The 24,773-nt window shown below is 34.2% G+C and overlaps 1 protein-coding gene across 1 annotated transcript; it reads right to left on the bottom strand.

The window, feature by feature from the left end:
* Positions 1 to 361: 361 nt before the first annotated feature.
* Positions 362 to 2,136, bottom strand: LOC149252985 (uncharacterized). Its single transcript, XM_089454327.1, has 5 exons — positions 2,042 to 2,136; positions 1,671 to 1,849; positions 1,425 to 1,518; positions 1,225 to 1,279; positions 362 to 798 (listed from the first exon to the last, which is right to left on the bottom strand). The coding sequence occupies exons 1-5, from the start codon at positions 2,134 to 2,136 to the stop codon at positions 556 to 558; spliced, it is 666 nt and encodes a 221-aa protein (XP_089310453.1). The 3' UTR covers positions 362 to 555.
* Positions 2,137 to 24,773: the final 22,637 nt, after the last annotated feature.

Here is a 24,773-nt window from a genome sequence, read left to right as displayed (position 1 = left end):
TTCGAATCCTGCTGCTTCCTTGAAAACTGAACCATCGACAAAACATGAAGCTCTTCTTACTGAGCAGCAATACTTGTAAAATTGCCTTTGAATTCGTGTACTCCGCAAGCACCATGCCATATTGAAACACAATGGGACTTGATCGTGTTCTTCAGACTGATGTAGAGGTTAAACACATGATTTTCCTTTGCTTTAGCAACTCCAACGAATTCTAGTTGAATATGCACAAGTACCTATCTGTAACTATTAATCGTGGGAATATGCAATACAACATTAATCGAATCTCTCGCCACCAAAACTACTAGGCCATTGAGCACCACCAGTTAATATGTTACCCAGGTCCTATATTGAATCAGCTGACTAGAAATTGACATCTAAGTATATAAGCATTGCTTTAACACCTTAATGCTACCATTCTAACTCATTTAGTTCAACTAATATGAACAATGCTTGTTATCTGGGTGAATATTTAAATAAAAGCACAATAACTAGTGAGAGAAGATCTGGACTTCAGGCAAGATTTGTAATAAATTTTCTGTGGATAATGAGGTAAAATTAGACAGCCACAGCAATATTGGGAGTTGCTTCAAAAGTTATCACTTTGTAACATCGTTCACAAAGTGTAGGATGGTCTACGAAGGAACCAACAACCTGCAAATAATTCCAACATCTTTCACACTTGGAACCATCTGCACGAGATACCCCAATCCATAAGTCACCCAATCCTGCTGCAGAATAGGTTCCAGTGAATGCAGCACCAGTGCTAGATACGTGGTCCATTGAAGGTAAAACCTCAACCTATATCCCAAGCGACCGCATTAGAACAAAATAATGCTCAAGCAGAGATAAGTTTATGTAGAAATCAGATTAATAATGAACAAAAGGGTTACTTGCCTGAGAAGTTATGAAAATCTTATGCAACTTATCTGCATCATCCCCAGGCATAGACATCTGCTGGAATTTTCTGAGAAGATTTGGATCAGAAAACTAACCCTCGCGACAAAACTGTATATCAGAGATTGCTGACCCATAATACCTTCAGATCTAAAGGCCCTTCCCTGATATTAACCGTATATAACACTATAAAAAGCCAACCCTCGAAAAAATTAAGAGAACCTCAGGGATTTTGTGGAGAAAATTGATGAAACCACACCCAATAAGCCAACCCTCGAAAAAATTAAGAGAACCTCAGGGATTTTGTGCAGAAAATTGATGAAACCACACCTGATTTAGTAAAGGAGGAAGAGGCCTTTTAGAAGGGAAGAAATTGCGCGTAAACCTGTTATGAGAAAGGAGGCAAGGAGTAGCATTATAACACTCGAACAATGAAAATATATGAAAAAGGGGAAAACAAAATTTTATAAACAATTTAATATATAATATAAAAGTAAGTTTCAATTATTTATAATAACAACTTCGCTTACATGCATTTTGACAGATGTTGTCTTGCTTGCTCTTGACGCTCAACTTGTACTCCACGGAACGGCCTCCCACTTCCCGCCCCGAAGGTGTCATCAGCTGCAGCAATGTCAAAATAAAACCAGATGGAAGAGGTGTCAAAATAAAACCAGATGGAAAAGGTGTCAAAATAAAACCAGATGGAAGCGGCGTCTAAGTTTAACCCAAACGTTCATTTTTTAACAGATACTAAGATCGATTGGGATGCTTACATGTCACAGGCACTCCGACAAGAAGTGGAGGAGATTTAGCAGATTTAGCAAAGGTAAAGCTGTAATCAATTCTCTCTGTTTCATCCTGCTCATCCAATACATTTTCTTGTGCTTCTTTTCGCCTCCTGTAGTTAGGAAGTGCATCAACTCTAGTTTGAAGAGTTAAATCTGAGTTAAATCTGGTGTTGTTGTACCAATATCACCAATATCTTGGACTTCTATGCAGACTACGCGAGATCTACTATGCAGACTCAAAGCAGATGCCGAGACAGAGACAGAGACAGAGATATTGGTTGATGAAGGTGAGACAGAGATACTGGTTGATGAAGGTGTGAGCACCCAGAGATACTAGTTGATGAAGGTGTGAGCACCCAGTGCGCTTTGGTGGCGCTTTGGTGGAGGAAACCAGGAGGATCGAGACAGCCCAAGAACCAAAAGACGGGGAAGCGGGTGAAATTGTGTCCATCACCTTCAAAGACAAGGCAGCAGAGGTAGAGGTAGAGGCGGCAGAGGCAACAATAATTTGCCGGCCGAACGCAAGAAGAAGCCTTTGGTCCGAGAGGATCCTCCAAGTTTCCTTCAGATTACTGCCCTGAGCGCACTCAAGGATCCGAGTGAACACAATTGCTGCAAACAGCCTGGGAAAGCTGAAGGACGCTCTCACGCTGCTGTTCGTATCGAATGAGTAGCTTTTCCCTTTCATCTTCAAATTTGGAAAATATTTCTGCAAAATTCAAATCAAAAGGATGGTATGATGAGCTTTCTTTAGCGCTTAGAGATAATAAGCTATGAATACTTAATTTACATGCATCTACAGTGTACAGAGCATTCGATGCTACTTACACATATTTCTGGAAAATATTTATGCAAAATTCAAATCAAACAGATAAAGATCGAAGGAAAAAAAATTCAAAAGCTTTTGAAGAATATGAAGGAATATAAAAATTCTCGGAAATCAAAATTTGCCAATATAGTAAGGAAATTTGCCGAAGTATGGAAATATTCAGCGGCGTGTTACCATTTGATTATCTGCTCAGTTTTCTTCTGTCCATCCTTTTGAGCCTTATCTCTAAACTGTTGCAGGGTCATGATGATACCTTTGATGTCCCCGAATTTTACAAAGAAAATCAATGCAATTATAGCGACGACGATAAAAAGGTCTAGAATATGAGGAACTCCAGCGTGGTGAGCAAAAAATTCCGGAGAAGTCGAGCAACAATAGCGTGAAGTGAACAGCTATGTGAAACCCGCCTGTAACGAAGCCAAGAAAATCGATTACCATTGTTTTCAAACGTAAGGAATTTTAAAAACCGTAACAAATTAACTGAGTTATCAGTTTCCTTTCTCTGCTTGAGGATTACACCTGCAAGTGGTCACCAATAAGCCGCTAGCCGCACTGGTAACCTGGCCATTTATACCCTTCCTCCTAAGTACACGAAAACCCTGAGTAAACAGTAAGACTAGATTCTTATTATTTGTAGCATGGTTCTGGCAGTGTTTTGCAGGTCTGGAGAGCCATGTTTCAGGTCAGCTTAGCTCGCATCAACAGATAGGAGCTCGCATCAACAGATAGTCGGATTTCAAGCGCTTCACCAGCCTGACGAGGAGCAAGCCCAACACGCTAGCCCAACCCTGTTTGACGAGGAGCCATAACCAGCTAAAGTACCTCTCTCTCCTTGGTTAAAGAGTATCGCTAACGCTCGAATACGAACAGTAGGGAGTAGGGACAGCTGCAGCACCTGCAGCACGGACAGCTGCACCTGCATGCAGAACCCCTGCTATGCCAAAACTGAAACTGCAAACGGCTAATAATCCTGCAAACTAATGTTAAGTAATGTTAACATTAATCTATAAAATCCCCTGACGTTTAGCAATAATAAACACCGCAAACGAAGATAGGATATGCTCCGGCCTCTCCCGCCTCGGGAAGAGGCCAAATAAGATCGCAAAGTCTCAGGGGCAAATGGAACTTAGGTTATCTGGGCACATTGGCGCACAGGGAATTTGCAAACCTTAGCATAATCACCGAATAACCCTCGCCAGCGACTAAGAACTAATGCTATATCGCACCCGAACGATTACTATAGTCCCTGCCGAATGCCAGATGGCAGGGACTAATAAGATTTTAAACGAACCTCAAGTCTTCAAAACTTAATCCACCCATCTTTAACATGATTAATAATTTCTTCCAAGTTTAGTTAATCTTGTCCCAACAAATATGTGACCATATTTGATATTAGAAATACTATCTTGGGGGATATTAATATTTTCTCTTTTATTATTAAATATTTAATAATTATTATAATAAAATAAAGATATGAATATTTGTATTAAAATTTTAAGGTTATTTGTATTTTTTATGAGTTTTATTAATTATGTTAATTTAGAAATAGTAACTTAATATCTTATTGCATAGAGAGGAGAATTTTACAACCCAGTGTGAGGGAGGTGTAATTCCTTCCATGTTCAACCTCAATTTGACACATGCTTCTTCCAAAATAAGAATAAATTTCTCTAATATAAATACAAGTTATGGTTGCATCCTCAAGGGGAGGGGTATCAAACCTTTCATACTGCAATGTAACAACCAGTGATGCTTCAACGACCTACCATGGCTCTAATTCTAATTTTCTAACTAAGCACTCTAGATCGGTAGCCTAAGGAAGTCAGGTGACTGTTGTTGTTCTAGGTGTAACTTGGAAAAGTAAGAGGAAGAATATATGTCTCATTAAAGCTACCTAAAAACCACACAATAAGGTAAAACTGGACTCCATTCTACGCTATATTGACCAAATGTAGGATCATTCTCTCGTTTATAAATTTTTGGGAGTGTCTCCTACTAAGAAAAGTTGATCCATGTGGATTAAAAATGAATGGTAGCCCAAGGGCCATGACAAGTTTCCAATAGGTTCCAAGGGATTCTTCACGATGGTTTTTACTAACCTTGAGGATCACTATAGGGTTTTTAAGGGAGGCCCATATTTCCAAAATAATGAAGACTCTTTCATCACTTCTAGACTCCTAGATATAGCCCCGATAATGAGAAGTTATTGGGCACTCTTATTTTGATCCATATGTATGCCCCACTAATTGAATACTCGAAAGAGGAACTCTTGGAGGGCATAGGAAACGCATTCAAAACTTATATCAAAAGATAATATATGACGAAAATAAATAGATTCACAACATATCCCAAAAATTATATCTGCATAAAAATTTCCTGGCCTCTCTCTAAATCTATTGAAATTTCTCTCCATGACGATGTTACTATCCAACCCATAAATTACGAGCATGTCCCTTTCCAGTGGCACTGGTTCCATGCATAAGGCCATGTCTTCCGATATTTCCCTCTTCTAAATCACCCTATTCTCCTTGTGAAAGAAATAGTAAAACAACCACATGGATTCAGGCCCGAAAATAATTGTTGATGGAACCAAATAAATCCAATGCAAAATTTCAAGGAGAACTCTTAGCACAACAACTAGTATGAAATACACATGCACATGGAGTACTATCTGAAACATGTCGAATTATTTTGAATCCACTAGGTTTTTTTTGGAGGTCAGACACCCACAAATTTGTAGATATTGAGATGCACATGCTTGGCTTTAACTTTTGCATATGTTTTCTCCATTAGGATTTCTAGAAAATATTTTTTCAATGACTCAGAAATAGAAGACCCATTAACCCATGAATTATTAATTGTTGGAGCCCTAAGCACTATTTCTTCTTCATCGTTTCCTAAAGAGATTGACGAATTTTCACCTGCAGTGAAAGTGCCTTTAAAGATAGTGGAATTACTAGATTTATGTTTGGCATTTTGAATCACCATTCTTGCAAATATATTTCTAAAGGGGGACCATCACAACTAGATTTTGAAATGGGCACCATTGCAACTACATTTCTAAAGGATTTCCTCATGAGAGAATGTGATTGACCATAAATGAAATGAAACAAATTCAAAGAAATTTGTGAAGTCTTTGTTACAACAATTGGGAACCATTATTGGGATTATTTGTCCTACTAGTCACACAAAATGGTTGCAAGTGGAAATAGTCACCTTCTTAACTTGATGGAAGTGTGAGTAGTCATATTTATGGAACAAATATTTGTTCTAGTCAAGATACATTTGGGGTATGATTGATGACACATACAATTCACAAGGTCTCGAAAGCTTAGAAACTAGTGATTGTGGAGGAAATATCTAGTGCACTTTATTGCAATGACAACAATATAATGTTAGTACAATAATAAAAGTAGCTTTTGAATTTTCTAGGATGAATACCAAATCCAAACACGCACTCTATTTACATTGGTGAGTGGCTATGACCTTCCATTGTTAGTGGTTTTAGTCTATGAATTGATAATGTGTGTAACCCTATTGCTTACAACATTGTGGAACACACAACCAACGTGAATCTTTTGTTCCAAATAAGTGAAAAGGTTCAAGGTAGGGAATTGGATTATTGCATGCAATGGTAGTCACAATGATCATGTGCCTTTGTTTCCCTCCTCCAAGAAAGTTGAGAAATTTTATCCACACACTTTCTCTATCCAAAAAGGAAAAGAAAAAATTATTTGTAGTCGCATTTTGAAATCTCAAACATATTTATATTAAGAAAACTATCATATCACTTATCCTTTTTTATTCTTTGAATACTCCACACACACACACACACACATATATATATATATATATAAATAATGCATTATACTTCTATAACTACTTGAACCCTAATTATCTCTAAAATATTTTTCATTAGTTTATATCTACTAAAATTTTCAAAAAAAGTGTTTTTTTTTTTCTTGAAACTATATTTCAATTAAATATAATTTAAATTTTGGTTAAACAATATATATTTTATTTTAATCATATATATAATGAATGGGGTAACATCTATGAGATTTGAACCTAAAATCTCACAATTTACATAACATGGTATTGTCGATTACACTTCCCCATAAACAAATATAATTTCATTATTATTTAAGTAATGTATAATAAAAAAATTAGAAAAAAATTAAAATCAATAAAAAATACAATATTTTATTTATCCTATCATATTTATATATATATATATTCAAAACCATAATTAATAACAAATATTATAAATATATTGCAAAATAAAATAAAATCTTATTCAATATTACTCTATTTTCTTTTCTTTCAAATTCGCGCCATCGTCTCCCCTTTTTTTGACGCATTTTATGAATATCGTGTTTTTATTTTTTATTTGTTTAAACTAAATATATTAAAGTATTATTTACTTAGTTATATTAAGTTTAATTATTGTGTAGAGACTAAGTTGTCATGTCACATTTATTTATAAAAAAGTTAATATAATATAGGCTAATATCCTGGCTTATCACTATTGTATGCCCAAAAAAATTATAAACTCATTTTTATATCATACTTATTATATAAATTCTATTTTATTAATTGGAAAAAAAATTACATAAATATATTAGTGATAAATCTCTTTTTTTTAATTTGTATATACTAATAAAAATATTTTAAAATATTTTATGATCCATAAATCAATTACCATCCATATAAGAATTAGGGATAATCAAATTAAAAAATTAAATTCCAAAATAAATATCACTATAAACCCACTTTGGAAAAATGAAAAAAAAAAGTTTAAATATAAAAGAATGGAATTAACCTAGAAAATAATACAAAGTGGAATACAAATGAATATGATGAAATTGGCTAGTATAACATGATCTTGAAAAGTTCATTTAATTATGATTTAGATCTTGAAATCTTGACCAGCCTTTCGAATCGTTAAATTATGCTTCCACTTCAATTTAAACTTACTGCATATTTAAAAAAAATATTTAAATTCAAGTTATATTATATGATCATTTCTAGGTCGCACTTACGCCCTAACATAATGGGTGTCTAAGTAAATTAACATAATAATTTATTCGATATACAATTTTATAATGCATTGGAATTTATTTATTTATTTATTTTAATTTAATTTTGTATATTAATTAAATGTATTTTGGATCAATGTCTTTATTATTTAAAGATATGATTTATGTTAAATTTATAATTATTTTAATTTAATTTTTTATATTAATTAAATGTATTTTGGATCAATGTCTTTATTATTTAAAGATATGATTTATGTTAAATTTATAATTAATATACATTTATAATAGTTTTAAATTTTATTACGAATATAAAATATAAAATATAAAATATAGTGATTTAATATTTAGATTTTTTGCAGTTTTATTTTTATAGCGATGATGATTTATATTTATTAAGTTGGAAATAGTGTATCACATTTTAAGAAGATTAAAATATATTCGAAAAAGCACGAAAAAGCATTAAAGTTCAAAATTATTATAGTTTTATTCACTAAATTAAAAATTGTTATTTAATAAAATAATAAGTTATGATATATTTTATTTGATTTTTATTTATTTTAATTGTGAATTAAGGCATTTTTATGAGTGAAAAGCATATTTACATGGATTTACAAAAATTTTCACAAATATCAAGGAGGAACCCAGGTCCTTGTTCAAACCACATCAATCTAACCAAAATACAAAGCCTCACCTCACAAAAGCTACATGCAAATGCACCCATGTTCAAACCACACCAATCTAACCAAACTACAGAGCCTCAACTCACCCAAGCTACATGCAAATTCACCCATACACTAGATACCCATAAGCTTTAATTGGCTTGCATACAAATCGCGTAGGCCCATAGAGATGCATTATACATATAAGCACCAAAATTACCATTATCCAAGGCCTTATCGTGAACAACGAATATCCCAACAAATGTAAAACCACACATAATATCACATCTTGTAAACCGAAAGATAGGAGCAAAGACTACAAACAAAATTAAAACAGATGCCTTCAAAGGAACACATCTCAATGGAGCCAAGACCTTTTGTTTGAAAATGTAACTAGTTTTAGTCTTCATAATTGTCAATGTACTCAAATCATTATGTATATTTTATTTAACAAAGAAGAGAAGAAAGAAAAATATTATTTTGAGTATGGGTTTGATGCTCCATTTTGATGATTATCTAGGTAAAGCATGTTCTTCATGCTTGTGTGATTTTTCATGTCAAAAAATAATTTTCTTGACTAAAAAGTGACTTTATCATACATGTAAAACCCTTTCAGGAAAGTTGTAAGATGTAAAAGATATTGATTGTGAGTCTAGAAAGTCCTCTAAAGAGTCAACATAAGAAATGATAACTTGTCCTAAAAGAAAGAATTCAAACCTCTCACATGTGTATAAATAGAAGTAGCATCAATCTCATTTGATTACAAATTCGATCTCTCCTATCAAAAAGTTCAATCTAAAGCTGCAAACATCAAGGAAGCAAGTATGAAGGTCTAGAAGGCAAGAATATCTCAAGAATAGCAAAGAAATTTTCCTTTTGGGGATTATTCTCTCTCAATTGTGAAGGTCAAGGTTTCTACAACTTTAAGGGAGGCTAAAAATTGAGGGAGGTCAAATTGCAAATCAAAGTTGTGGGATAGTTGAATACTCTATTTTTATTTAGTTTGATTTTGAAGACCTTCACTTGTTTGATGGAAACCTTAGTGAAGATATGAAAAATGCCAGAATTAGGGTTTCTACAGTTGCTACATGGCCAAAGTTTTAATTCGAAGTTGCATGTCAAAGTTAGGGCTCTAAATTGAAGCATGAAGTTGGTTAAGACATAATTTATCATTTTTTGGTTCGACTGATCTTTGACCTACTTCGGAGGGCTTATTGGAGGGTTAACTTGGTGCTTGGAGATGACTTGGTGTAGGGTTTGGGTCTTCATTTTCTCATTTGAAGCAGATTCTAGAAGAAGAGGAGATTTTCCTTTCTGTTGACCCTTCCGATCTCCGATCTCCGATTGGCCCAATCTATGATCGCCGATCGACACTTATCAGCTATCAGCGTATCACTATATCACATATCAGCATTTCGGATGTCGGCACACCCATATTCGCCAGCCCTTAACTCCTCCGATTGCAAATTGCAATCACATCTTGACCATCGATCAGGCTCGCGATCTGACGATTGTGATTAAATCACGCGATCACATTTAGCAAATCCTTAAGGCCAGACCCCTTCCACTTCAATGCGCCGATCCGATCAGTCCTATGGACCCGATAAGGGTATAGGTTTTGTCTATGAATTTTCAAGTCTGGGTTCAAATCTAGTTTTGTGTTATTCAATGGAATTAATCTTTAAAGACACCTCCTCTTCCAACTCTGTTACGACATGCACAACACTCAGGAAACAATTGACTATGATATTTTAGATTGCCATCGATCCTTTCAGTGGTCAATGGTCAATCAACACACTTTTAAATGAGATTTAAATCATTCACAGACATATACAGCATAACTGAAATACACAGGCACGTAGAAATCCATAGAACACGCAATCTATTCATTATACATAGTATGACTACATCCTAAGGCATTTCAGCCTTAGAAACAGTTCTCCTCCGGACTACATCGATTACACACACTGGTTACACAAATTTCTATCTATCACTATATCTTCCTCTCTATCCTATTGAACAGGCAGGTTCATAATATATAAGAAATATTGGATCGGATCACGGAAGGATCCGGTCAATCCTCTAACAACCCCTTAATCTCTCTATATGCATACATATGTGGCACATTAAATTTAATAAGTCTCCTCAAGACTTTTATCCATTCCACCTAATTAGCTCTATTTAAACAGGTTTGTCCCTTGTTTAGCTCCGATGGTCCATGTCCTCTTGTTCTCCGCTTGGATTCCTCCTTCAATTATGGGTGCTCGAATTCTCTTGCATCAGGCTCCCAAGGCAGAAAAATTTATGACCTCTTGGTCATATGCTTCTCCTTATCCTTAGAAATTCTACCCACATCCCTGTGGAACTGCCTTTATGATCCTCTGTGAGCTGCAACCAACTTGTGCAGTAACAGTCTTCCTCTGCTACATGATATCTCATTAAGATTTCTCCTGAGCTTAGCCTTTTGGCATCCATCTGGTTCTCTCTTCTTTGGAACCACTTGAGCACTCCATGCTCTAGGCTACTGCAAATCTTCTCACCTTCCGCTATCGTTCGTTGCACGACAGTAAGACCACAAACTCTCCAGCTTTAAACAATTGTACCTCCTTCTCCTTCTGCTTGCACTCTTCTTCCTTCTCATAGGAAATACTTTCCTTGCTCTGATACCAAATGATGAAAGGAAATTTTTGGGGTATAGCTAATTTCCCTTTCATTTAAAAGTTTCGATCCTGAGGCTTGTGGGTTATGGGCCCACAAACCTATCAGAAGCGTTAATGATGGCTCTTTGCCTTAAAACTAGAACCATACAGTTATTTGGATTTTTCTTTAAAAACCAGGACCACAACACTTATTGCGAAACAAAGGAATACACAGGAAAACCTACTCCGGAATGCATAATGTTGGATCTCAAATATTATACACCTACCACTATAACTCCTTTGGGTCTGCTCTTTAATCTCTCCAATCCTTTCCGCCGACCTTTCCGATCTCCGATCTCCAATCTCCTATTGGTGCTTGTCGGATATCATCATATCGCTATGTTGCATATCGGCATTTCAAATATCAGCACACCCATATTAGCCAGCCCTTAACTCCTCCGATTGTGAATTACGATCACATCTTGACCATAGATTAGGCTAGCGATTCGACAATTGTGATTAAATCGGGCGATCGCATTTCGCAAATCCTCAAGGCCAGACCCCTTCCACTTTAATGCACCAATCCAATTAGTCCTACAGACCCGATAAGGGTATAGGTTTTGTCTATGAAATTTCAAGTCCGGGTTTGGATCCATTTTTGTGTTATTTAATGGAATTACGCTTTAAAGCCACTTCCTTTTCCATACTCTGTTACGACATGCATAACACTCAGGAAACAATTAACTATGATATTTTAGATTGCCATCGATCCTTTCTGTGATTGATGGTCAATCAACGTACTTTTAAACGAGATTTAAATCATTCACAGATATATACAGCATAACTAAAATACTCAAGCACGCGGAAATCCATAGAACACACAATCTATTCATTATACACAGTATGAGTACATTCTAAGGAATTTCAGCCTTAGAAACAGATCTCCTCTAGACTACATCGATTACACACACTATTTACACAAATTTCTATCTATCACTCTATCTTCCTCTCTATCCTATTGAACACGCAAGTTCATAATATGTAAGAAATATTGGATCGAATCACGGAAGGATCCAATCAATCCTCTAACAGCCCCTAAATCTCTCTATATGTATATATATGTGGCAGATTACATTTCATAAGTCTCCTCGAGACTTTTATCCATTCCACCTAATTAGCTCTGTTTAAACAAAATTGTCCCCTATTCAGCTCTGATGGTCCACATCCTCTCGTTCTCCGCTTTGGATTCCTCCTCCAATTGTGAGTTCTCGGATGCTCCTACATCACTAACTCTCTACCTCTCTCTCCCCCATTTGTTTTCACTCTCCCTTCCCCCTCTATTTGTCCCCATTTCATTTTATCTCTCTCTCTCTCTCTCTCTCTCTCTCTCTCTCACACACACACACACACACGCACACACAAAAACACACACTATCTCCCATTATCTCTCCCTCTACCCTTTTGTCTCCCTCCCACCTCTCTTTCTCCTTTTCACACTCCCTCCCTCTCCCTCTATCCCTGTTGCACTCTCCCACTCTCTCTATCTTCCACTCACTTTCCCTATATCCCTCCATCCATCCCTACATCCCTTCCCATCTCCCCCTCTCTCTCTTCCCTCCACTCTGCCCCCTTTTATCACTCTCTCTATCTCCCTCTCCACCTCCCTCTCTCCCACTCTGTCCCTGTGTCCCCTTCTTTATCTCTCACTCTTCCCACTTTATCTCACTCTCCCTCACTCTCCCATTCCCTCCCTCTCTCTCCCTTCATATCTCTCTCCCTCTCCCCTCTCTCTTTCCCTCTCTCTCCCAATTTTTTTTCCCTACCTCTCTCTCCGTCCTCTCTTTCGCTCAAACCCTCTTCCCACTTCATCTCACTGTCCCTCACTCTCCCACTCCCACCCTCTCTCTCCCTTCATATCTCTCTCCCTTTCTGTATTTGTCTCTCCCTATGCCCCTCTCTTTCCCTCTCTGTCATCTTTCTCTCCCCCCCTCTCTGTATTTGCCTCTTCCTCTCCCCCTCTCTCTTTACTTCTCTCTACCACCTTTCTCTCCCCTCTCTCTCTCCTACCCCCGGCCCTCTCTCTCTCCTCCCCCACTCCCCCTCTCCCCCCCTCTCTCTTTCTCACCTTTCTCTCCCCTCTCTCTCTCCTACCCCCCGACCCTCTCTCTCTCCTCCTCCCCCACTCCCCCTCCCCCCCCTCTCTCTTTCTCACTCCCCCTCTCTCAACCAATCTATCCCTCCCAAATTGTCTCTATCCCTCAACCTCTCTACTTCCCCTTCATTAAATCTATCCCTCTCCCCCTATTTCTTGTACTCTCCTTCCCCCTCTCTTTGTCCCCGTTCCTTGCTCTATCTCTCTCTCTATCACACAATATCTCCCTATCACATGATCTCCCCTTATATCTCCCTTTCACAATATCTCCCCCACTACCCTTACCTCTCCCTCCCCACTTTTGTTCTCGCTTTCACACTTTCTCTCTCCCCTTGTCGCACTCTCTCCCACTCTCTCCCCCACTTCTCTCTCCCTCACTCTCTCACCACTTCACCATCTGTCCTATCACTTCTATCTCCCTCCATTCCTTTTCTCCCTCACCTTCTTTCCCCCCACCCCTTTGCTCTCTTTCTCTCTCCCCCCCTCCCTCTCATATGATCCCTTCCCTCTCCCCTTCCCTCTCTATCTCCCTCCTTCCCTTATCTCTCCATCCCCCTATCTTTCTCTTCCTCTGTTCCTCTATCCCTTTTTCTCAATGGATGTCTCTCCCTCATTCCCTTCCATCCCTCTCCCTCTCTCCTCCTTGCTCCATCCCTCTCTCTCCCTCTAACTCTCTTCCCCTACGTCTCTCACTCTCACTCATTTTAGTCTTCCTCATTCCCTTCCCTCTCTGTCCCCCTTTGCTCCCCCTCTCTCTCTCCTCCTTGCTCCCTCCTTCGCTCTTTCTCTAACTCTCTTCCCCTATGTCTCTCACTCTCGCTCATTTTATATATATAATTTGGGAGAAATTAAATTCAAAAGTTTTCCTGTATTATACAATATAATTAAAAATAACAATATTATTAAGCACCATATAGTTGAATATAACAAAATTAACATAAAATATGATAATAGCTTCCTCTTCCCCTTTCTCGAGAGGAAGAGGAATATGTTATTTTTAAATGTAGATGTATTGAAATTAACAATAACATAAATGCATAATAAAATTTTTGGAATTTATATAAATATTTAATATTAAAAATATATAGAATTTAAAAAATAAATAAATAAACTTTTTATGATAAAATTTAAAGATAAATTTTAAATCTTATTAAATTCTTAAATGAAAATCATTAATTTATAAAACTCATAAACAATTTCCAACCATCTTTTAAAAATATATTTGTTGATAATTAAGGTGTGAAACTAGAATTAGAATTAAGTTAAGACTAGTGAACAAAATGCTTAATACTTGAAGAAACTAAAATGTCAAATTAAATTTGAATTTGTAATTTCATATATATATTCCTCAAAAATGTTAAATCGGTTTACATATTTGGGTGAAAAATATATCGATTAATGGTAGCTCCACCTTTTCTACATACCCGTGTACAATTCATTTCAAATTCAATTGGTTAGATTTTAAAATTTTTTTGTTTCTGGAATGCTTTAAGATGTATCCAACGACAAATTTGATACAAGGGATTTACTACTTATAAAATTTTTGAGTTTCCTATTTTTCATTGTAATTTGGAGGAAATTTGATTCGATGGCTTTTCATGCATATTTCACAGGATAAGATGGCTGGTGATTCAAAAGTTAGCAGCCCATCTCAAATAATACAAAATCTCGCGATATTCGTAGTATGAGAGGTGCAGGAAAAGCTATATATGTAGAGAAGTGAGTTGCCTTTCAAGGCTATATCGGTTAGATAAGCGGAATATAAGGTGTCTGAATTCAAGTTAAAATGGGCATTAGAGTTCCATTAAATATTCATGGTTATTGTGATAAGATCCTGACGAGAGACAAAAGACAGTCCATTCCTCAAAACTAATTAATTTACTTATTTCAGACCACCTTAACAAGCATCGTAAGGACTCAAGGAAAAGTTGAAAACAATGCAGCGTCCTTTTGTGTGACCATTTTCTAAATAATCGGACCTTAATATTCATAAGAAAACCACAATCTATGTCTATAGAATTGACGAACAAGGGTGGTATTTAGATTTCCATGGTACGAATATCGTTTATCAAATTTAAAAAGTACAATAAAATATGATACGTTGCGATTTTCTAACTGAACTTATATATCTGTGACATCTGTCCCATTTCGACTAGAAAGCTGGAGCGTTGTGGGTTGGAGAGATACTTCTTTACCCTCTCATGGCTATCTGTCAGAACCCTTGGATGCCCTTCTCGTAATCCAGGCAAAATTCTTTTAAGGAGTTGTCTATTGAGGCGGAGGAAGTCTGGATAGGTTCAAAAGTGGCTGGAATTTGGGCAAAAAAATTTCAAAAAATCTTGTAGACGTAGTGTTCAAATCTTGTTTTGATGGTGGAAATGGATTCATCGAATCTTGTTTTGATGGTGGAAATGGATTCAGCATCATCAAAAACATCTAGAACACCTAAAATTTTGATATTTAACTATAACTTGATTTACAAAAATCCTTACCGAATTTTCTCTAAATACAACCAAAATTTCCATAACTTTATGGGCAATTTCTCCCGCTAGTTAGACTACAGCTTCTTTTAATCATAATATCTTCCATTCAAATTGGTTGTTAATATGGGACGTTGAGATTATCAAACTTCACGAATATGTCTCTGACATCTGTCAGATTGAGAGATAGTTATAATTACTCGAGTGCTGGTTAAATTACAATTTAACTATGATTTTGAAAACCTTGTCCGACCACAGCGTCAAGTTGTTTGTAGGTGTGCCGTTCTTATAATCATCGTCGAGCGCCGGTTTAATTACAATTTAACTATGATTTTGAAAACTTTGTCCGACAACAGTTTCAAGTTGTTTCCCACTTAAATTTAAACTCACTACATATTTTCAAATAAATATTTAAATCTAAATGGTATAAAAGGTTGAGTTTTAGTTCGGCTGGAGCGATAACATAATCGGTGTTAAGGAAATTAGCATATTTAATGGCACAAATGAAATTTATCTTTCATTTTATTTAATATTTACTTTTATAATTGATTTTAACATAATATTTATTTTTAGATTTATTTTGAAATATTTTTAATTTAATATATTTTATAACTAATATATTTTTAATGATTCAAATAGTTAAAAGAAAAGAAGTATTATTATTAAGGTTGGAATTCAGATTCTTCTGTGAGAACATTGCCGTTGAGGAACATTAAGTTTATCATTTAAGGTTACTTTCTGTTTAGGAATATTCAATTTAAAATCTGGTCTTTCAAGAGTCATGTTTTGTTAATAAATTAACCTTTACAAGTAAAGTTTTGATTACTTTTTTTTTTCATATATATGGAAAAAAACAAATTAATCTTAACACAGAAATAACCTATTAAATCCTAAATTTTATTGTCCCTTTATAATTAATAAAGATAACATAGTTTTTCTTTTGAAATGTATTTTTTATATTAAAAATTTTCAATAATAAAATTACAATCAAAATAAGATTAAGATTAATTGTCAAGATCAAAATTACTTGATTGTAAATTTTGTTCAAATAAATTATACACAATCAACCATGCAATACGGCTTACTTTGGCAATCTTTTTATAATTCTAAACTTGAAATAAATTATAAGAATGACTATTTGATTTTAAATTAAAAATGGGTTTAAACAACACTAGAGGAACATTCAAGACACTCTACATCATAGATGATGTGTTACATCATAGATGATGTGTTGTAAGATTGGATTAGGTGAAGAATGATATTAGGCGATTTTAGAGTAAAATATGCCATAAAGGATAGTAAAGGAAAATAATCTTTACATTATATAATGATATGTTAGTGATCAAATCATGTTGTTGTCTTTGGAAATAAACTACAAATATTGTCTTCACCAAAAGAGAGGATAACTAGATATACATTACCATAGCATGTGTTATCATTAGCTAACACATCAACGTATTATCATTATTACTTTTCCATATGAGGAGATAACTCAGAGAAAGAAAACATATTTGTTGGACGTAGGTTGGGGTCACTTAGTTTATTGGATGGAAGTACTTAGTTAACTAGTTTAATTATTAATAATTGCAATTATTATTATTATTTTATTTAATCTAATATGGTTGAATCCAAATATTGTAATCTAATATTATTTTTATTATTATTAGTAGTAGAAAAACAAAGATACACACACTGCAGATCACAGAGATACATCACATATTTATGGTGCGTGTGAGATCCAACTGTTTCCAAAACAAGGAGATTGATTTCTGAGAAATGATCTCAGCAAATCAACCAAATCTACCTACTATAGTAAGTGTTAGTTTCAAGTCCCAGTTTTAACGCTTACATTATTACAAGAGAAAGATAATATAATAGCTCTCTATCTCACTGGTCTTCATCAACACTCACATCCACTTTGGAATCTTTGTAAACATCACTATTGTTATCCATTTAATACATGCTTACCTGGTCTTCATCAACACTCACATCCACTTTGGAATCTTTGTAAACATCACTATTGTTATCCATTTAATACATGCTTACCTTAGACTGTCATTGAGGAACTTTGCAAGATCAACAATATTAACAACTCTGCTTGTATGGGCTTCCTAGATAAGAGCTATCAAGAAATGAACCACTATATGGACCTTCCACCATTCGTAGGATTTTCGCTTTCGACAATCCATTAGTTGGGAGGGAAAAAATATTAATATTGAATGTGTTGAAAATTTGATCTAATAACTTGACATGTTTTACACACATGGATCTCATATTGTAACCTGTTTCTGAGTGACAAGGACAACAAACCATAATAGTATAAACATACTCTAACTAGTGATGTGTCCAGGGGTTTCCCAACGCCCACTGATTTGAATTATGCAACATTGTTCAATAGTTGTTTCTGCACAAAATATAACTTAGATACAACATACATCACTCATAGATTAAAATTTTTTGAGAGGTTCTCAATTGAATTCATCTTCACTACCATAATCTAATATGTCCTCAAATTTTTCTTCTATCACCTCTCCAATAGTAGTTATGTTAGCTGATTCTTTTAATCCAGATATTTGGCAAGAGTGTTACAATACAATTTTGTGGGACCATGTTTTTGGCAGTAAACAAATTTGACCATGTTCTTGTTTTTGTGGACCCTACCCTTGGGGAATAGTGCCATCTCATGTTGTAATTTTTCCCCTTCATCATCTATTTTTATTTTCTTTTTTTCTCCTAAAATAGTTCCTACCATTTCATCTAATGATTTGGAAGAAAATTGACTAGGGGTAAAAATAACTTTACCTAAATTAGAAGGGAAATTGTTTAACAAAATAACCTTAGCATATGCATCTTCTATTCTAGTTCCAGTTTCCCCAAATATCTTATGAGTGATTTAAAATCATTTATATGTGTAGACAATGCTACTCCTCATGCATCTTAAATTTGAATAACTCTAATTTCAAGGTGAATTTTTCATTCACACATGTTTCCCCAAATATTGGCTTATCTTTTCCCATATTTGTGTAGAAGATTTTTCTAGATCTATAAGATGAATTTGTGAGTCCAACAAAAATAGGCCTCTAATAGATTTAGATTTCTCTTCCTTTCTCACCCAATCTTATTTTGAATCTTGAAGTTTGTGTTATTGACTTTTTAGTAAACCCCACAAATTTTTATGCATTAAATTAATTTTGACTTTAACTTTTGAAATATAAAAATTTCACCCATTGAATTTCTCAACTACTATTTTCTCCATATTATTATAATCATCCTCAAGTGCTAGTTTAATTTCAATTTAACTATGATTTTGAAAACCTTGTCCGACCACAGCTTCAAGTTGTTTCCCACTTAAATTTAAACTGACTACACATTTTTAAACAAATATTTAAATATAAATTATATAATAGGATGATTTTTAGTTCCACTTGAGCCATAACATAATCGGTATTAAGGAAATTAACATATTTAATTTCATTTCATTTAATATTTAATTTTACAATGGGTTTTAATATTATATTTATTTTTTAAATTTATTTTAACATATTTTTAATTCAATATATTTTATGATATTTAATTAAAATAGTGAAAAGAAGTATCATTATCAAGGTTGGAATTTGGATTACTCTTTACTCCTTAAACAAAATTTTGATTTTTGTACTTCTTGTCTAGGAACATTAAGTTTAAAATTTTATCGTTCAAGAGTGATGTTGTGTTAATAAATTAACCTTCACAAATAAAGTTTTGATTAAAAATTTTCCCTTCAATAATAATTAGCTTAAAAAATTTCAATTATATGAAAAAAACGGAACATTAAGTTTAAAGTTTGGCTCTTCAAGAACGATGTTTTTTTAATAAGCTAACCTTCACAATTAAAGTTTTGATTAAATTTTTTGCCATCAATAATAATTAGCTTAAAAGTTTTCACATATATGAAAAAAAAAACCTTAACATAGGAATGGCCTATTGAATCATGAACCTTATTGTTCCTTTATAATTAATAAAGATAACATATTTTGTATTTTCAAATGTATTCTCTATATTAAAAAATTTCAATAACCAAATTAAGAATCAAATTAAGATTAAAATTAACTATCAAGATAAAAAATACTTTATTGTAAGTTTTGTTCAAATAAATTATACATAGTCAATCATGCAATAGGGATTACTTTGGAAATCTTGTTATAATTTTAAACTTAAAATAAATTAGAAGAATGGCCATTTGATTTTAAATTAAAAATCGGTTTAACTAACACTAGAGGAACATTCAAGACACTCTGCATCATAGATGATTTATTGTAGGTAAGATTAGGTGAAGAAAGATACTAGGCGATTTCAGACTAAAATATGCCATAGAGCATAGTAGAGGAAAATAATCTTTACATTATATAATGATATGTTAGTGATGAAATCATGTTGTTGTGTTTGGAAATAAACTACAAATATTGTCTTCACCAAAAGAAAGGATAACTGGATATACATTACCATAACATGCATTATCATTACCTAACATGTCATTGTATTACCATTATTAATTTTCCATATGAGGAGATAACTCATAGAAAGAAAACATATTTGTTGAACATAAGTTGGGGTCACTTAGTTTATTGGATGGAAGTACTTAGTTAGCATGTACTTGTACTTAGTTTGGGAGCTTGATAGATCCATATTTTAAATAGATTTAGTCTGGTTTAATTATTAATACTTGTAGTTATTATTATTTTGTTTAATCTAATATGGCTAAGTCTATATATTGTAATATATTATTGTTATTATTATTATTAGTAGAAAAACAAATATACACAAAAAAAAATTATATTACACACACTACAGACCACAAAGATACATCACATATTTATGGTGCATGTGAGATCCAACTGTTTCCAAAACAGGGAGATTGATTGTTGAGAAATAATCTCAATAACTCAACCAAATCTACCTACTATAGTAAGTGTTAGTTTCAAGTCCCCCTTTTAATGCTTACATTATTACAATAGAAAGATAATATAACTGGTCTCTATCTCACTAGCCTTCATCAACACTCACATTTACTTTGGAATATTTGTGAACATCACCCTTTTTTCATCCACTTCTTCAAGCAGTGACTTGAAATCCATTTAACACATGCTTTCCTCAGACCATCATTGATGAAATATGGAAGATCAACAATATTAACAACTCAACTCATCAGGGATTCTGAGATAAGATCTATCAAGAAATGAACCACTCTATGGACCTTCCACCATCTATCGAATATTCTGCTCTCCAGAATCCATTTGTTGGAAGAGAGATAGTCTTAATATTAAATTTGTTCAAAAGTAGATCTAACAACTTGACCTGTTTCACACACATGGATCTCATATTGTAAACTGTAGCCATTTTTCATGGGATTTCGACTGCCAATAACAAAAAACCATAAGAGTATAAACACAATCTAACTAGTTATGCGTTCAAGAGTTTCCTAGTTCAAAGAACCACTAATTTGAATTATGCAACATTGTTTAATAGTTGTTTCTACACCAAATATAACTTAGATACAACATACATCGTTGATAACTTAAAAACGTTTGAGACATTGTGCATTGAATTCATCTTCACTACCATAATCTGAGAAATCCTAAGAATTTTCTTCTGACATATCTCCCATAGTAGCTATGTTAGTTGATTCTTTTAATAGAGATATTTGGAAGGAGTCTTAAAACACAATTTTGTGTGACCATGTTTTTGGCAATAAAAGAATTTGACTGAGTTCTTATTTTTATGGACCCTATCCCTGAAGAATAGTGTCATCTCAAGTTGCAATTTTTCCTCTTCCTCACTAGTTTTTATTCTCTTTTCTTCCCCTAAAATAGCTCCTACTATTTCATCCAATGATTTGGAAGAAAATTGACTGAGGGTAAAATTAATACCATAATTAGAAGGTAAATTGTTTAACAGAATAGCCTTAGCATCTTCATCTTCTACTCTATTTCTAGCTTCCCCCAACTATCTTATGAGTGATTTTAAATCATTTATATGTGTAGTCAATGATACTCTATGTATCTCAAATTTAAATAACTATAATTTGAAGATAAATTTTGCATTTAGAAGTGTTTCCCCAAATATTTGGGTTAACTTTTCCCATATTTGTGTAGAAGATATTTCTAGATCTATAAGATGAAGTTGTGAGTCTGACAAAGATAGGCCTATAATAAATTTAGCTTTCTCTTCATTTCAAATCCAACCAACTAATTTGTTTTAATCTTGGGTGCGGCTTATTTTCCTTTTAGGAACCACACAAATTTGTATGCATTAAATTCATTTGGACATTAACATACGAGGTATAAAATTTGACCCATTGAATTTCTTAGTTATTATTTTCTCCATGTTCTTTTCAAAAATAATTACTCCAATAATTATTAACTCATGCATTGTCTCCATTGCTTAAGACTCTTGTTGTGGATCCCATAGCTCGATCTACTCCTCACCTCTAATAAAATTCCAACCATTTAATTGAGTGATCATTCACATGCTTAATGGGAAAATCAATGTAGACCTGAATGTATGACATTGAATGCCACGATCAGAATCAATGCAGAAATAAATTATAAAAATAAAACATGATCCCAAAATTATCATGCTGACCTTATGGTTTTGTATATCTAGTGCTTGAAGACTTAGATCTATCTTCTGTGGAATAAAATCCTCTTTAGATGACGTTGATTGAAAGTTGGAAAACTTTAGGTGTTGGCATACCCGGATTGAAGAAAAAAAGTATTGAGTGGTATTGTTGGAAGGCTTGAAATAAACAAGAAATGAGGCAAAAGGATAGAAATTGTGCTATTCCACCACTCTCTCTCTATGCCCTAGTTCACAAAATTTTATTAAGTGAATGCGAATCTAGTTCCTTTTTTTCGTTGGCAGAACAAAAAATGGTATGGTTATCACCGCATTCAAGAGAGGTTTTAACAACAAAAAAAATTACTTTGCTCGATGCGAGCGCCTACTTGATCATTTTTTTGGTGATATCAGTCATCCACCAATTGCAAAAATCGCCACAGGAACCTGCATGATCACCCATCATATCGCACATGAAAAAGTATGATCAGATTAAATAACCATTGATAGGAAGGATCAGTCCACTGTAATCTGATGACGATGGCCGAGAGGTTGATCTTAGTGAAGCAGTCAGTGTCGAACCTTTGATGTTTCTCACGAGCCTTATGAGATTCAATATCACCATACAACACTGCATCCATTAACTTCCAAGTTATAAACTTGATCATAGTATGAAAATTGTCCCTTCTTTCCTCTCGGTTTATACATAACACATATCTATTGCAGGTAGTATAATTGCTCCACTGATCACCTTGTGCTTCAGAATATTCTCTTACTCCTCTCACATTTTCTGGGTCCCGCCTATGATGAGTAAACCCATAGCTACCAGCTTTTATACCAAATAGAAAAAGATACATACGCACATAAAAGAAAATTTATGTTACTCACACTGTAGATCACAAAAATACATCACAGATTTATGGTGCTTGTGAGATCCAACCATTTAGAAAACAAGGAGATTAGTTTTGAGGCATGAGGTCAGTGTCCTATTCCAATTCTTGTTACTCCTTGTCTATATCCAGCTGTTGAAGTGCTTGTTTTATTTCACCAGTGAAGTCGATCTCTTGCGATAGTTCACCCTGTTTCCTTGATGTCAGCTATTCTGATGAATCCACTACCTATACGGGAGCTGTTTCATTGGTTTGCACATGTTGCACCCCCTGTTGTACTTGTTTCTGCTGTGCTTCCCTCTACTGTTTGCGAAGCTCTTGTTCCTTCCGAAGTTGCTCCTTCAACTCATACAACTCCTTCTCTATTTCTTCCATTCTTCTCTTATCCATCTTCCTTTGCGTGATTCACTTTTTGCGTTGTTGCCTCTTTTCCTCTATAGTCATAGATGCTTTCTCTACCAATGGATTTGCTAGGATATCCAAGAGAAGAGTGGTCAAAGAGGACTAATATTCTTTGAGGAGTCAGAATTGCAGATCCAATATAAGAATACTCCCAAAAGGACATACCTTGTGAACATTTAGTTGGGTTATGTTCCTTGTAGAGGTAGTGCAGTATCACACGCAAAGCCTCCATGCATAATGCTATTGAATAAAGTGGATCTTTTCTTGTTAGGCCTTAGAGACAGTGTTTATGATAATGATGATTCTTATAGTTGGATTATCAATCTAACACTTCTTATGAGGACTATTCAGTTTGAGAATGATGTTGTATTGGGGTTACAATTATGAATACCTCCCTAGTTAATAGTGAGTGTTGAAAATGTAACTAGTTTCAGTCTTCATAATTGTTAATGTACTCATTTCAATATCAATCCTATTTAACAAACAGAAAAAGAAAATAAAAACTTATTATTATTAAAGCATGGGTTTCATGCTTCTTATTAACAGTATTTTAGGTAAAAGCATGTTCTTAATGCTTATTGGGTTTGTTAGGTAAGGATTTATTGTCATGAGTTAAAAGAGTAGACATCATGTTTACAAGACCCTTATGGGAAAAATGTAATTGGAAAAAATATTATTTTTAAGTTTAGAAGGCCCTAGAAACTCCAAAAGTAAAAGTCAACCGTGAGAGCTTCAAGTCAATCTAAAGGAGGGAACTGAACCCCTCAGAAAGGATATATAAAGGAGCAGTTTGACATCATTTGTCACTCACTCACCAGGAAGTTCAATTTCAAGGAAAAAGTTCGATCTATAACTAGGCAGCAAGAAGACAAGATAAAAAATGGTCTAGAAGAAGATGAAGACCCTTTTTGGGCTATCTTTACTCGCACATGCGTAATCCTGGGGTTTCTACAACTGCAAAGGAAGTTGAATTTGAAGATTCGTGTGTTGCTGAAAGGAAGAATACTCTATCTCAACCTCAGTGACCTTGGGAGGAGTTTTTTTTCTCAACGAAGCTCTCAAGATGAAGTTGTATTAAGGTATCTATAAATGTTACATAGCCAATGCAACATTATCAAAGCTAGCAGGTCAAAGCTGCACTTTGAAGATGGTTGGTTCCAGATCAAGGAAGGACTTGTTGAAAGGTGTGACTTGGTACTTAAGGAGGACTTGGTCTAGGTTTAGGTATTTTTTGTGTCATTAGATGTAGATTTTGTAAGAAGAGAAGAGTTTTTTTGGTTTTCCTCTTAGAGCCTAATTTTCGTCTCCTCTATTGTTATTGTTTATGTTATTAATATTTTCTGATGAAAATATTTATATAAAGAACACAATAAGGATAATTAATCTCACAAGAAAATATTATTT

The sequence above is a fragment of the Pinus tabuliformis genome, chromosome 7, assembly GCF_031772625.1.
Source record: "Pinus tabuliformis cultivar Carrire ecotype Pingquan chromosome 7, CPIR1, whole genome shotgun sequence".
Classification (NCBI taxonomy): domain Eukaryota; kingdom Viridiplantae; phylum Streptophyta; class Pinopsida; order Pinales; family Pinaceae; genus Pinus; species Pinus tabuliformis.
Note: the sequence above shows the minus strand (reverse complement) of the source record. Positions and strands in the feature narration are given on the sequence as shown.

Bases quoted from the DNA above. Each gene is read 5' to 3' on its own strand.
- LOC149252985 (XM_089454327.1), bottom strand. From the start codon at position 2,136: ATGGACACAATTTCACCCGCTTCCCCGTCTTTTGGTTCTTGGGCTGTC. The intron at 1,850-2,041 runs GTGCTCACACCT...CAACAACACCAG, and splicing joins GCGCCACCAAAGCGCACTGG to ATTTAACTCAGATTTAACTC. The intron at 1,280-1,424 runs GTAAGCGAAGTT...TTCTCATAACAG, and splicing joins CAACATCTGTCAAAATGCAT to GTTTACGCGCAATTTCTTCC.